The sequence below is a fragment of the Siniperca chuatsi genome, linkage group LG15, assembly GCF_020085105.1.
Source record: "Siniperca chuatsi isolate FFG_IHB_CAS linkage group LG15, ASM2008510v1, whole genome shotgun sequence".
In the NCBI taxonomy this organism is placed as follows: Eukaryota; Metazoa; Chordata; class Actinopteri; order Centrarchiformes; family Sinipercidae; genus Siniperca; species Siniperca chuatsi.
Genome location: NC_058056.1, coordinates 12593260 through 12608316, shown reverse-complemented (window position 1 = coordinate 12608316; position 15057 = coordinate 12593260). Strand labels below are relative to the sequence as shown.

The 15057-nt window shown below is 39.5% G+C and overlaps 1 protein-coding gene and 1 long non-coding RNA gene across 20 annotated transcripts in view; both read right to left on the bottom strand.

The window, feature by feature from the left end:
- Nucleotides 1–1519: 1519 nt before the first annotated feature.
- Nucleotides 1520–4127, bottom strand: LOC122861728. The gene is made up of 3 exons (XR_006374559.1): nucleotides 3877–4127; nucleotides 3483–3539; nucleotides 1520–1770 (listed from the first exon to the last, which is right to left on the bottom strand). It is a non-coding gene; the product is annotated as an uncharacterized LOC122861728 (long non-coding RNA).
- A 5723-nt stretch (nucleotides 4128–9850) lies between these two features.
- LOC122861412 (ryanodine receptor 3-like) overlaps nucleotides 9851–15057 on the bottom strand; it is a 103949-nt gene continuing 98742 nt past the window's right edge. For all 19 annotated transcript variants that reach the window (XM_044165758.1, XM_044165766.1, XM_044165759.1 and 16 more), the window contains 6 exons: nucleotides 14451–14585; nucleotides 14198–14354; nucleotides 13830–13894; nucleotides 12931–13031; nucleotides 12114–12165; nucleotides 9851–10943 (listed from right to left, as the gene is read on the bottom strand). In XM_044165758.1, coding sequence (XP_044021693.1) covers nucleotides 10848–10943; nucleotides 12114–12165; nucleotides 12931–13031; nucleotides 13830–13894; nucleotides 14198–14354; nucleotides 14451–14585 — 606 coding nt within the window. In that variant the 3' untranslated portion in view covers nucleotides 9851–10847. The remainder of the gene's footprint in view (nucleotides 10944–12113; nucleotides 12166–12930; nucleotides 13032–13829; nucleotides 13895–14197; nucleotides 14355–14450; nucleotides 14586–15057) is intronic.

The following is a 15057-nucleotide window of genomic DNA, read 5'->3' as shown; positions in this document are numbered from 1 at the left end:
CGAGAAAAGCAATTCAAAAATCAGTGACGTCATCAGTCTACTGGCCCGAGCGGGAACTCGCGGGTGGAACCAGCGGGAACTCGTGGGCAGAGCCAGCGGTAGAAACAATATTGCGCATATTCAGTGGGCCGCATTCCCACCCAGGCCAGCGATTCTTATTGGACTGAATAGGCTGGGTCTTTGGGTCCAGATCTTATAATACATCCATGCTGGATGGTCGAGACCGATGTTCCAGTGGGCGGCCTCCGTGTTAAATCTGCCCTCACTGAAAGCTTGCAGGGTGAAGAGTGTCAGCTTGGGCTGAGATATTCCCTGCCAAACTACTGACTGTGGGAGTGTTTCGGGGGCAGCCAAGGATAGAGATTGCCACTGCTGCTCTGCTTTGCCCATGTTAGCTTGTTCGCTCAATTATTACTGCTTTGCTTTTATCTTTAATATGCTAAGTACTGCCTTGTTTTTAGCTATTACTGCTTTTGTCCTTTTGATTCATTAGTATTTTAATTCTGTTTGACATTTTATTGCATTTTAGCCTTAACTGTTTTTTTTACGTTAGCCTGCTTTTAGTCCTGATCATTTATTTTAATATAAATTGGTTGAATATTTTCTTTTTGGTTACTGACATAATTTCTACTAACTTAAAGGCATTGTTTGCACAAACTGTAATAGTATTCTTGTAGTTAGTGGTCGCAGCTGTATTAGCATGGGCGTGCTATGAAGCAAGTGTTCATTCACCTTAAGTGTGCTCTTGTGCTTACCCCATCTGTTTTATTATGGGGCTTTATTCCTATCTTTATTCAAGAGCGTGGTCATTCAATTTTAAAGCATGACTCATTGATTTCACATTCAGATTTTGTAATACTTTCCCTCAAAACCATGCCCTCGCACTTAGATAGCCCCTGCTTGCGCTTAGATTTGCTCTGCTTCTGCTCAGACTGTGTACTTGCACTCAGATATATTGTTGCTTGCACAGATTCCATGTGCTCCACGTTCAGCCCCTCACCTCGAACCGAGGCTGCTTCTGTGCGCTCCTGAAACGTCTGCTCTCGGCTCTTTTGTGGAATAACCATAGATTGTATTAAAAAAAATGGACGTAGTGTCCGTGACATCACCCATAGGTTTCTGAAGAGCCGGTCGTCGCCATCTTGGCAGTCCCCGACTCTGGCTGATCCAAAAATGGGCAAAGAGGTGGAGCCATAGGTGGGCAGAATGAAGCCTGGTTGCTGAAACACCTAGCGGCAAGCCACCTGATAGGGAACACCTGTCACTCAAAGCAGCCACGTCCTTAATTATGCATAACTTTAAGCCTTAATATAATTTAAACAGGTGAGTTATATAAAAAAATCACTCCCTGTACAGTTGTCACTCATGAGTCATGAAGGTGACATCGTTTTCTCCTCTAGCACACCAACGGGAGGCTGGTGTAGCTATTATAGTAAAAGAAAAAGTTCAGGCACTGGTATATATATTAACTGTCCTTTTATTCCAAAAGTCATGAAGAAAACAAGGGAGGTACATATAATAAAGCCTTGGAGGGTGGGAGTGGATGAACCTGGTTATAGAGTAACTGCCCGTAAGGGACGCTCTAAGAAGTAAAGCGAATGTGCCGTAACGCACTCAGCCAGGGATGTTACACTACGCACACATACACACACCATCTATAGAAATGGGTAACCTTACATGAGTAATAGAGGTCAGAAATGGCCTGCTGTTTGTTTTCAGCCATTGTGGATGAAAGGACACTCATGGCAACCCTTGTCTCCCTGCATGTACCTGTCGAGGTGAAGGGAGGTCAAAATCAGAAGCAGCAGCGGCAGACAGAATAGCAGTTATTACAAGCTAAATCACAGCTAGTCATTCATCGGTTGCAGGGATGTAGTGGCTGGCCATCACAAGTCCCATCTCTAACAATGATTGCAGCTTCATGGTTGCTGTCAAATTACAATCCCAATGTTTCATCTGCAGTCAAAAATAACAGAATTAAAAGATTCACAAGGTGGATAATACTGCTGCAATTGTAACTGTAATCAATAACTTATTGTTCCATTTATCTCAGTGCAAGATAACTGTGGCAACATAAAACCCATTTCAGATAACGACAAACTTTAATACTGGCTTTGGACTCTGTTGACAACTGCCTGCATTGTTTTTATGTGCACAATAACCTAAAGCTGTCTAAGCTAACGGCCAAGTCCTGGGGCACAAAATTTAATAAAGCTGAGTGAAAAACAACAGTAAATTGCCTTTATAAGCTCATGTCATGTTGAAATTACCTGTGGAACACACTAGAGGCTTCCACACAGGATCAAATGACATTATTGTATCTGTTTTCCCTTTTCAGTGCTGTCTAGAGCAAAATTATGTAATCGCACGCTTCTTTATTAACCTCAGGGCAGCCAAGAGATATAGAGGGCTACTTGTGCCATGTGCTGTAGCTGTTCCAATCCATGTTCAGCTACAACAGCCTCTCTTCAGATCACTGATCAGGCCTCAGGTGGTCAAGTAACTGCAACTCCTTTACAAAATAATTTTTTGCAGATGTCCATGTTTGAAATCTATAAAACAAGTTGACACTAAAGTAGCTTTCAAATAACGAGCAGTTGCCGGCTACTCCCGATACCAGCCTGTAGGCTATATCACAGGCTGCAGCTATCCACTATCTACATAGTATAATCCATTATACAGCTAAATAGGGCAGGTTACAGATTAAAATAGCAGAAATGGTTAGCAATATGACACAATAATATAGAAAGTTTTGCTAACTAATATCAAAGCCACCGAGGCTCCATTTGTAGTTTTGAGTGAAATGTCACAACTATTGGGTCACCATGAAATTTCGTACGAACATTCATCTCCCCCTCAGGATGAATTGTAATAACTTTGGTGATCTGCTGACTTTTTATCTAGCACCACCATCATTTTAATTTGTCCAGTACTTTGGTTTTTGACCAAATACCTGCAAAACTAATGACATTCCCATCATCCTCATGCACTGTTTAGTGCTAATTAGCAAATGTTAGCATGTTAACAAGCTAAACTGAGATGGTGGACATGGTAAACATTATACATGTGAAACATCAGCAGGTTAGCATTGTTATTGTGACACATATTAGCATGCTGATATTATTATTTAGCTCAAAGCACCACTGTGCCTAAACCTCAAAGAACCCCTTGCATAGCTATAGACTCTTAGTCTTTTTATTTAGTCATGGGCTTATTCTACAGCTACCAAACTTTCTATGCTCTATGCCATTATAAGAACAAGAACCAAAGGGCGGACATTTTTATCCACTGCTATGCACAGGCGTACAGCCTATGGCAGAAGGTCCACTGGGACTTCCATTGCCCTTATTCAATACACCCAGTGCTCCAAATGACACAAGCTGATTCTGGCTAACATCCAAGGAAGAGTAAATGGGCCATGAAGTGGAAATCCAAAACTGCTCAGAAGAATGGAGGGATAGCTTGAAAAGCTTTTGACTTACCGCTGTGTCCTTCCTTGGCTCGCATTAGTCAGCATCAGTGTCAACCCCATTCATACTCTGCGTTGATAATAACATGTATTATTCATAGATAGGAGGAGCAACCTAGATTAAATTATACAATCACTGTCTTCATCATCATCATCATCTGTTTCTGCTTATGCCAAGCACTATTGCAAATTTTCTTTCCAGTTTTTCATTGCTATATACTAAGTCTATATCACACGGTGTGATCGAACCGTAATTATCTTCATCTTTATAAAGAGGTTGCATCCTGCTTTGAAAAACTGTATTCAGGAAGCTTGCAGCACTTTGAATGACAACCTGGTGATTGAAAACAAATGGCTAATTACTGTACATGTTTATACTCTTCGACTACAACCTCCAGCACAATTACCTTGATTAGAGCCATCCATTTGTTTCTGTGCCAGGCAGAAGATAACTGCCATGTTTCTTTTGGCTTAGTGTACTTATTGGAACAAAACTTTTAACTTTTTGCATGGTTTCCTGTGTAGCAGTAATTGTCTATCGCTTTCCCTGCCTCACAAACTTGTTCTTTCTTTCTCGGTCTGCCTGATCCTCTGTGTGATGCTCATCTTCCTCTCTGTGCTCCAATTCGTCTGCACTGCAGGCTTAAGCCCACCTATCTTTGGTTCATATCTGAGGGTTTGTGGCGTGATCAGGATCAGGGTTCTGGAGTATAAATGTATCTTTTTTTATATAAGATATATCAAAGTAATAGAATCAGAATCAGAATCAGATGTCAATAGTTTGACATTTTGGGAAATATGCTTATTTACTTTCTTGCCAAGAGATAGATTAGAAGATTGATACCACTCATATTTAACGTTTATGGTCAGACATGAAAGAAGTATTGACCATTTCATCTTACTCTCGACAAAAAAGCAAATAAGCATATTTCCATTTAAGGGCTACAATACAGATCCTCCAGCTGATGAACAAATTCTATCAAAAGTTTGTACGTACACATAATATACAAGCCTGAAAAGTCACATTTTCACACTTCTCTTATTTCTCATTCATCCTCTTCAGGTATGTTTGGCCCGGTGTCAGAGCTGGATCTGCACTTGACTTGCCCCCTGCCGTATCAGCGCAATAGAACACCCGTGGAGTATGAAGCAGCCTGTTCAGCTCACTTCAACCCTCGCTCAGCTCCGTTCACCTCACATCACTTTCCGTCTGCACTGCTGGCCGTGCAGCATTCTGTTACTCAACAGCCACAGGCTAAAGTGCCTCTGCCTGACCTTGGACATGAAATAGATCTCCTGGACCAGAACCTAAGACCTTATTCTCTGCAGAAATCCAAGGACAAGACAGTCCATTAAACCAGAGATGATGTTCAGGTACTTGTTAGATGCTGGAAATATAAATGGATTGTTTAATCTGTCAGGATTTTAGTACAACAAGAAGGTTTGTGGTTTCATTTTCATGTAGAACACTGTTTTGGCAGTAGTCACTTTCAAACTGATGTGCACACACATAAAACGCACGTTAGTTCTTGTAGGAGGTCTCTCTGGATCTGTCTTAGGAAGATTAATTAAATAGGAGGTGACAGAAGCAGCTCTTTTCTCTCTCAGACAATAGTGAGTGAAGGGTTTCCCACTCATGCTGTCTAAACCACAACACTCTGAAAAGTGCCCCAGTCCAGCATGCATGTCCTAGAAAAACAACAGAAGAAACTTCACCAACCGTATTTTGCGCCTTCAGACGTTGTCAAATTAAACAACCCAGATCTATCAATCCAGTCGTTTCACAGCTAGAGGAAAGCCTTAGATGTTGAAGATACGAAACATTGTGGTTGATGTGTCATTCAAACAAGCTATGAAGCGAACTGTGGTCCTCAAATAATAAAGGTCACATCAGACCTGGTCTCAAGCCTCCTAATAAGGGTCAGTGACACCAATAGATTTAACGATTTATCCCAATCTCACTGAGTTCATATCAAAGCTTTATTGATGCTGCAGTCCAGTTCAATTAGGTCTTACAAGTTTACTGACGGATATCATGATTTACAGTTTTTGAAAATGAAAAGAGGTGATGGGGAGCCCCGGGAGCTCACATGGTAGTGCTCACGCACCATGTACAAGTCCTTACTGGAGTGGCCCAGGTTGGAGTCCAGCCTCAGCCCTATCAAGTGAAGGCTAAAAGCCCCAAAAAATACTCTTGAAAAAAAAGAGGTCATGAAATACAAACTTTATAGGGTTTAATTTTTCTTTTATCTCTTTGTCTTTTACATCTGCTGTTGACTTTTTAAATTCACACACTGTTAGTTCGCTTTTGGCCTTTATTCTCAATCACCACCCGTCTTGCTCTGACACACGCATGCAAATCGCAGATAAACTCTGTTGATGTTGAGTGTGCTTCAGGGAGGAACACATCTGTCAAAGAAGTGGATGCCAGTACTGCAGTGTGTGAACTGAGGACGGGGTTTTATGTTAGCATGGAGAGTGCTTACTGGATTCACACACAAAGGTAAAAGGGCTTTCCTATTCAGTGCACAAGTGCTTAGCATCGTTTTAGAGTAAATCTCATCTCTGTATTCTGTTTCCAGCTGTTCATAGTATGCTCTGCACAGATTTAGCCCCCTGTGTTTGCTAAAGGTCACTACTCACAATGCGGAATCAGTAAACATTTATTTGTTACTATTTTGAAGTAGCTGTTTGAGGAGTCTTAAATGAGAATCTCCTAAATAAGCAATAACTTTTACTGTATAATCTCAGAAAAAATGTGATGTACAGTGCCTTTTTATTTTAAGTAGTTATCTATCAGACAAACACCTCTGACAGACAGTTCAGTCGGTATGATATGTCTGTGATTTAATAACATAACTTCAAATCCTAAACACTCATCAATCTTGAAATTCATGTCTGATTGCATATCATCCAGTCTTGGTTGCTTGTTTCTCTTTTGACAAAACAAACAAACAATCACAACTCCAGCTATTTCTTTCCAGAGCTTTCGACCACATCAAATGGTCTTCATCAGCGGATGGAGTTGCTCAGTTGTCAATAGAGCTAAAATGATTGGTTGATTAACCAGCAACATTCTCCGGTTCCATCGTGAGGATTTGCAAAAATCTTCATGACATTTTGTAGGTAAAACAATTAAACAATTATACTATTTCAAAGGTCAAGAATGGACTGTCATGCTTAACTCTAAGGCAACACGGAGGGACCTAAAAGTGCTTTATGGATAAAATCATAATAGTGACTGAGCTCACATGTCAACAGATCCATCCCCATGATAACTGAGAAAACTCTGCCGATGCGTGATACAGTATGGTTGAAAGCTCGGGAAAGTGCTACAGTAGTAAGTGGACCTTGAGTTTGGGATTGTTGTGTCAACTCACATGCTAAACTTGCTTCTTAACTTGTTTCTCTTTCATGCTTAAATTGAGCTGATTGAAACCATCCTGAAAATGACCAATTACATCTCAATTTGAACAGATGACACACAATAGTTGGTATCTTTGAAATGACACAGAAGCAGGTCAGCAATTTTGATGACAAGTAAGCTATCAGCTGAAAGTAAGTGGCATGCTGTCCTACATCTGTAAGACAAAGTGTTATCCATTATTGGCATTGTAAAGGCCATCAGAGTTGATTGAGCTTGTTTAATGAAGTGGGAAATTACCCAAATTGCCCATCTTCCTCTTCCCTCTGCATACCAGGCTTAGCTGTAAGGTGTTGTTTGTTGTGTGATGTTGCATCAAACACTGACAGGATGCATCAATGGAACAATATGCAGTGACTTGTCACCAGTTGGAGGTTTCTCTGCAGGTCACCAGCTGCAGGTGACAGCATGGATTGTGACCTCAAGCTGCTCTCTTTTTTTCTTCTGACCTATCTGTCACTTCACAGCGCCATGCACCATGCGGGGTCCAGGATGGCGGGTGACTTTACAATGACTACGACATGCATTACATCAGCAGTAGGTTATTTGTGGGAATCATAGAGAGAGGAGAACAGGGGTCAGGCATTACAGCGATCAAACATTTGGCATTTGTTGGGAGATTACACAAAAAATTGGACACGGAATGCAACACAGATAGGGGGCCAATATTGCCAAATTAGCACTCCAAATTCAATCTGACAGTCATTTTAAACCAGAGATGTTTACCAAAACAAAAAAACAAAAAGTATAACTTTGTTGAAGTTTTAGAGTAGTATAAATCATAAGAAGCTGTCACGTCTTCCACCTGAAGAGGACAGTGGTGGAATGAAGTGTAAAATGTCCCCTGGGTTGTGTCATTGCACCTTAAGCCTCTGGCCATGTGTCCTGTTTTATCATGGCTCTACATCGGAGATCAAGCCCCTGGAGTCCATGTGTGAAGAGCTGTCAGCAACAAGCTGCCCGCTAAATGACCCCCTCTCCTTACCATGTCCCTTTTTTTTTTTTTTTTTTTTTTTTTTTTTTTTTTTACAGTCAAGTAACATAATGGAATAACTGTGTAAAGGCAATTTAACATGTCAGTTCTTCTCGGGGGAGTTTGTTGTCTTTAGGCCTACCCTGTTCATGTTGAAATGAATAAATTTTTCACTGTTAAATTAAAGTTGTTGATTAAAAAAAACCAGAAAGGAAGAGTTTGACAATTTAGGAAATACACTTATTTGCCTTCTAGCCAAGAGTTAAGTGAGAAAATTGATACAACTATGATATCTGTTAAATATGAAGCTAACATAGAGCCACAAGACAGACTGGCTCTACATTAGCAAAAAGGGGGAAACAGCTAGCCTTGCTCTATACAGGGGTCAAAAGATCTGCCTACCATCACAAAATAAATTAGATATAATGTGTTTATTGGTGAGTTTTATAGGTGCTGGTTGACAGTTTTTTTGTTTATCTTTGGAGAGAGTCAGGCTAGCTCTTTCCCCCTGCCTCAAGTAGCTAACCGCCTTCTAGCTGTAGCTTCGTATTTAACGGACACCTATGAAAGTGGTATCAATTTTCTCATCTAACTCTCAGCAAGAAAGTGATTAGGTGTTTTTTCCCAAAATGTCAAACTACTTCTTTAAAGATAGAGACATGAGGATTTTGTACATTTTCATGTATTTGTATAGAGCAAAATATATTTATAGCTTGAATTATGTTAACATCTGAATTTAACAATGAGTGAGCAAAACTGTGGATTAATTAATCAGAAATCTCTATATGGTGCCTGCACAGGATAAATAACACACACACACACACAAAACAACAATAATGTGTTATTGGTGAATGTGCTATTTGTGCATTATATTGACATATTTTAGGCTTCTTTGGTTTGTTGGAAACAGAATTGTATGTTGACATTATACTTCAAAGCATGAAAGGTCCAATATTTCTAATATTTGTTGAAACACGACTAAGCATGTGCATAAATTCCCTCAACAAGCCATTTGAGAGGAACATTACAGGCCTAACCTCATTTTGATGCCACCGGACTTAACAATGGAAAACTAGAATTTAATAGGTGTAATATGTCTCCAGTTATTTGATGGCTTAATTGTTGCTATTTCATGTTGAGAATGGCTTCCCACAGCTTTCATTATGTCAAATTATTGACAATGATCATATCAGTGATTTCACACATTATTGTTTTCTCCCGTTGCCATAATGGCCACATAATATGCCAAATAATGCAGGAGCCCCTTTGCTTGTTAGAGCATAGAATATAATATCTGAAACTTTAAATTGAGTTTCCTCTGATATTGCCTTTGCTTTACAGTGTACTCAAAACAATATTTACTAAATATTTACTAAACTATGACAGTGACGAACGATGAATGTGGCTTTTTAATCACACAGTTAGTATTCATTGTTTGGAAGAATTATGTCAATGAGTAATGTTTTAATTTTAAAATTATAATTTCCTCACAGTGTGCAGGAACCATAAAAACCAGTCAACATGCTAGAGCTGTTACAGGCGAAAGTTGAGGAGTTGAGGAGACAGAGTTGCTCTCAGCAGCAGGCTGCAGCACTGTGTGGTGCCTGAGGTGTGGTGACATGATGTGAGCTGACAGGTGGCACCATGGGTAATAGGGCTAAAACTCCCATCATGCAGGCTGCTGAGGCCCCCGTCCAACCTCTCTGACCAACCAGAAGTGCACATCTACCACACTGTAATTAAAGGCTGTTGAATGGTCACAGTTATGATATAGCTTTGAGGTTTAGGGTGAGTCAAATTAACTTAGAACTAAAGCCAAAGGCTGTTTGCACACAGTAGGTATCTTATTTAGGATATGGATTAGCCGCAGAGACAGATGTTGCATCTTGCTGATTTTGGGACTGAAATGACTCACTGTCTCAGACCTTATTTAGAATATCAAATGTGAGTTCACAGATCCCAAGTAATAGCATGAGCATTAATATTTCTTGCATTGATTTCTTTATTTTTTCCCATCAAAAGAAATGCACAGATCAGCAAAGCTACTACATACAAATGGCCATACAATAGCAATTAAATTTTTGTTCTTGTTTGACGGTGTTCAGTAAATTCTGATGTGTTTTTTTACACTATGTACCTTGAACATTTGCAGTTATGCTGCATTCAGCAAAAAAACAAAACAAAAAACAGTCAAATCAAACCAATGCTGTTCCTCCATGTTCAAAAAGTTCAGCCACAAACCACATATCTGGACAGCTACTTGTTACTGCTCCAGGAAAATTACTGTACTTACATACAATAAAGAAAAAACAAAAGTTTTGCATAGCTTCATTGTAATGTAGATACAGTACTGTAAGGCACTTCATGAAAAAATTAGGCATTTTTTTTATCATACATAAACCTTTTTTCCACTTCATTCTAAAACTTCATCTTAATATGCAAGGATACAACATCTGAAAAAAACCCCACTTTTCTCATATCACATTTTTGCGCACTATGTAAATCTACTGTACTCCTCCACTTTTCTTTTGGCATTGAGTCTCAAGTTCAACATTCTCAAAATATTGAAGTTGGGTTCTTGTGCATAATATGACTGACACATTGTCCCATAACCCCACACAACCCAGTGTTTCTCAAAAAGACAAAAAAATAATAATTGTGCAATGATTTGGGGTTATGTGGAGTAAAAGGCAACACGCTGTCAAAAATGAGCCCCAAAACTAAAAAAACATGTCTGGGTAAGTTACAGGTCATTTCCTCATAGACTGGCACTGTACCGACGGTGACAGGGGTACATCTGACAAGGGTAGGAGACGTTTCTCTTTTTTAGATAAAAAAGTAGTTTTGTCCTGTCTCTCCTCAGGCCAGTCTGAGGCATTGGTGGGATGACTGTGTGGTGTTGTAGTCCAGCAGCTGTACGTAGGACTACATGTTCCAGCAGCCCACTTAACATGGATAGAGGTGAAGAGGATACATCTGCTCTATCCAAGCAGGTCTTCGTACTGTTTGCGGAAGCAATCTCCAGCGGGAAAGAAATCCCAGCAGCGCTCCTGGTACATCTTCCACACATATGACTCCTGGAGTCAGACACACATAAATGGACATCAAAGTGTCACTCGAAATTAGAAGTAATTCACCTTTTGGACATAAGTACATGCATACAAAAATATGGTGAGACTAAGGCTGAACAATTAATCATTTTTATATCAAAATTGTGATTTGAAAAAGTGCAATTTTTATCTTAACAAGCTATAGGAAGTGAAAGTTAAAGTTGATGACCATTGACTTTGCTGGTAATAATGCCAACTGCCATTATAGTTGTCATAGCGATTGTTATCAATAATGTCAGCTGTCGTTATAGTCAAATCTATGTCACATTTATGTCAAATTTACTCAGCTGTAGTCAAATAACGTTAACTCTGAGTTAACAAAACAACAAAAAAGAAATTGTGGCTGTTGCCTAGTTATTATACTCAGACATTCAGACAGGTAGCTAGCAGGTAGCTGTGTAGTTGTCGAGTGTAAGTGACAGACAATTGGTGAGAGTTGTCGGAATCTCACAGTTAAACTTGTTTTGAGCACATCATATCATTGTTTTAAGCTCCGAATAGAGACCTCCAGGATTCATGGCTTTGAAGCAGCTCGTCCTGTCAGTCTGTTAAGCTAACGTTAGCTAAAGCAGCTACAAAGTAGAGCTGTCAACATCAGATGTCGTCAGTCCGATATCAAAACCTTGTTAAACGTGACTTACCAGCATTCATTATTACCATATATGCATTTGTCATCAATAAATATAATGGCACTTTTGTTTGTCATGAATATATTTGAATATTATTCAGCAATGTAAAATTTTACACTAATGTAATATCCTAATAAATGTGAACTAAATTGGTCAATTTGGGGAGGCTGGGAGGACTGAAACAACGAGCGACTGTATTATTTTATCTGATTCTATTCATGTAGAAACAAGATATGTTTGTGATAATGCTTGGTACAATTACATCTTATTTAATACTAAGTAGACCACAAACACAGGTCTGTAGTTTAATTAAAAGAAAATTATCACAATTTAAATTCAACAGCAATATTGGACAGAAAAATTGCAATTAGATATTTCTCTTAAATGATTCAGCCATAGCATAGACACACAGTATCTCTGACAGTGACAGTATAATAATTGTTTCAGTGTTTTTAAATAGGTTGAAGATTCCTCAGAGAAAGGTCATTACTGTAGAGCTATACTGTACCTGGCCAGTGTGCTCTGTTTCATCCTTGTTGATAAGGTACATCAGGAAAAATCTTAAGAAAAAAGGCCAATGAGACGAAACAAAAATGTCAGACCAAAAAAAAAGCATGACAAGCTTTCACATTCTTCTACCTGAACATCTGATCACAGTTAAAACACAGAACAGGGTAGAAAAAAGGCTTTGCTGAGGCACATTTGATTTCTACAACACTGTATTAACAGGAAATGTCACATTCTGTGTTACTAGGAGACAATTTCTGATGCAAGTGTCAAACAGAGTAACACCATCCCATCACCATCACCGAATCACCTGTCGTTTCCCAAATCAAGTGTAAATGGCAATGGGCCGCTGTATCTCTGTGGGCATCACAGCATGCCAAATCATGATGAATACTGTATGAGAGCACGCTATCACAAACCTATTTTCCAATAAAGTTCATGGCATCAAATAGTAATGAAGCAACATAATGAGGTCGCTCTCATATCCTCTGGCCAACTAACTGTGAGCGCAAATGGACTGAGACTTTCCATTGTCACACGCATTATACAGAAACACTGGATAAGCAGGGAGTGCAGGGGAAACACAGAGACAGATGGAAAGAGTACCTGAAGGGATCTAGTGTTCTGGATCACTGGGGCTATTAGTGACTTTGGCCCTGATGCTGTGGCAATGCGCTAAAGCCATCAATCATGTGGTTAAATTACAGAAAAGAGGCAATACATGTTGGTGAAAGATGACAATAATGATTAATACATATCTAATAATCAGTAAAAAAAAAAAAAAGATTATACAAAATGCTTGAAAGTGGGATACTTACAGGTAGTTGGCCAAATTGTGCTCTTGTAAGGTGTGAGTCTCAAAGCCGTGAGGTGTTGTGTCAAAGTAGTCATTACCGATCCCACAAATGAAACATTTAGTCTGAGGACAGAAAATGAAAAATGGGCACTCCACTAATTTTATATATAAACATCAGTTTACTCGTCATGGTTAGTACCTACTCAGCTTGTGTACTATTGAATAATGTCTTCTGAGCTTTCTGAGAAAATAAGTCCCAGGTTGCATATTCTCATGTGTTTTACCAAAATTAGACTTGATTCTCTCATATTTTAAACTAAATGTTTATGTTCCCCTGTCATTGCAATCTCATAAGGACCAAGATGTATGCTCTGACCATCTGGCCTGAGTGACTCCGAAGAGAGATGGAGAGCTCAAAAACAAAAGTAGGCCAAATGTCTAAACTCAAGATGTCCTGAAAGGATAGAAATTTCTAACAGACATGTTAATGTTAAGGGGTTTACTTTCTGTAAAATATACCAGACTGAGTATGATATTATGGCAATTTAAGAAAAATGCATGCATGCCAAAGATGAATTCTTCCTTGTAGTACTGCAGTGGTTTTAGTCAAATATATTAGTAGTCTCATTTACAATCAACAGATCAATATATGCAGTATATACAGTCTATATATAGCTCTTCATATCATATGATATGATAGTAATATGATTGTATTTTCAGTTAATGTTAAAAATAACTTTATTCAATAAGTTAAACAATGAAAATGCACTTTATTTTTGTAGCTTTTACCATCACACAGTAATTAAGGTCACTAAATCATATTACGTTCCTTGAGAGGACAAAACCACCCCTGCTTCCCTGATCCCCCCTTCACCACTCCATAGGTTGGCAAGTATAGGTGAGAATGAAATCTACTCTCACCTCCATATCCTCTTTGACTTGTTCCTGCTGGTCTCTCAGCTCTCCAAAGGCATCAATGATCAAACCTGCAACCACAAAGGAATTGCTGTGAGCATATCATATATACTGTATCTGTGTAATCAATGCAACCACAATCTTACACCCTTCACTTCCCAACAATACAGTATGGAGTGTAATGTGGATATACTACGGTGATGGGGAGTATTGCAAAGTCTGTGAGGAACATCAGTGTCTTTGCATTTGTGGTAATTTACTGAGGCTTTAAAATATAGTAGTCATACAGTTTTATTGAAGTAATCTTAGAGGGAGGTTTTGTCTGGTGGGAAAAAAAGAACACTAAAAACTGTGAGCACAACGCTGGAGCTTACCCTGGATGATTGCCAGGAGGATGACGATGACGAAGAAGAAGAAGGTGATGTCAAAAAGAATACGGTAGAGCTCATATGGGTCACCAGCTGGGTCCTCGATCTCATCCCCAATTCCCCCTCCTGCTCTCACCCCAACGTACATGTGGAACAGGTAACACTGCAAACACAGACAGAGGGTGAGTACAGACCTCTTTAAGTTAGAGTATTGGTGTCTGGGCGTGTGTTTAATTAAATACATGTGACTGATACTTACAGTCATCATGTCATCACACTTCATATCTGGCTCATCCTCATCCTCACTCTTATTATAGAACTTCCTGAAGAAGTTGAAGGCCACCACAGTGTAGAGATAGACCACGACTGCCAGCAGGCCCACTGTCAACACCAGCTTAAGAGAAATACACACAGCAGTCAATAAAAATGTCATTGCGGTTAAACCCACACAAGGAACACGATGGGGTTGCCGGTGGCGGAGAGGAGAGCAGGCTGTGAGAAGGGAAAAGTTCAATCACACACGAGTTTTATACTGACATAAAGCTCCATTGAGACACAGCTCCTACACTGATTTACTTATGAATCTAATCAGCAACAACAGTGGAAGCAGCAGTAAACTGCATTTGGATTGACAGCGCGATTGATTTGTCCACAGGCAGCTGAGTGGAGGAGGTGTTGGCGATTCCTTGCGGCCTAGCCATTTGGGTGTATTTCCACCCTTGGAGATCGAGGTGACATTAAATTTTGATTTGTGCCTCTGGTCAGATGACAAGAGAATCCCTGCAAGAACTGTCACAATTGGGGCTTAGATGGAGGCAATTGAGCCATTTTAACGCAAATGTCAGAGGATACTGGCCACATCTAAA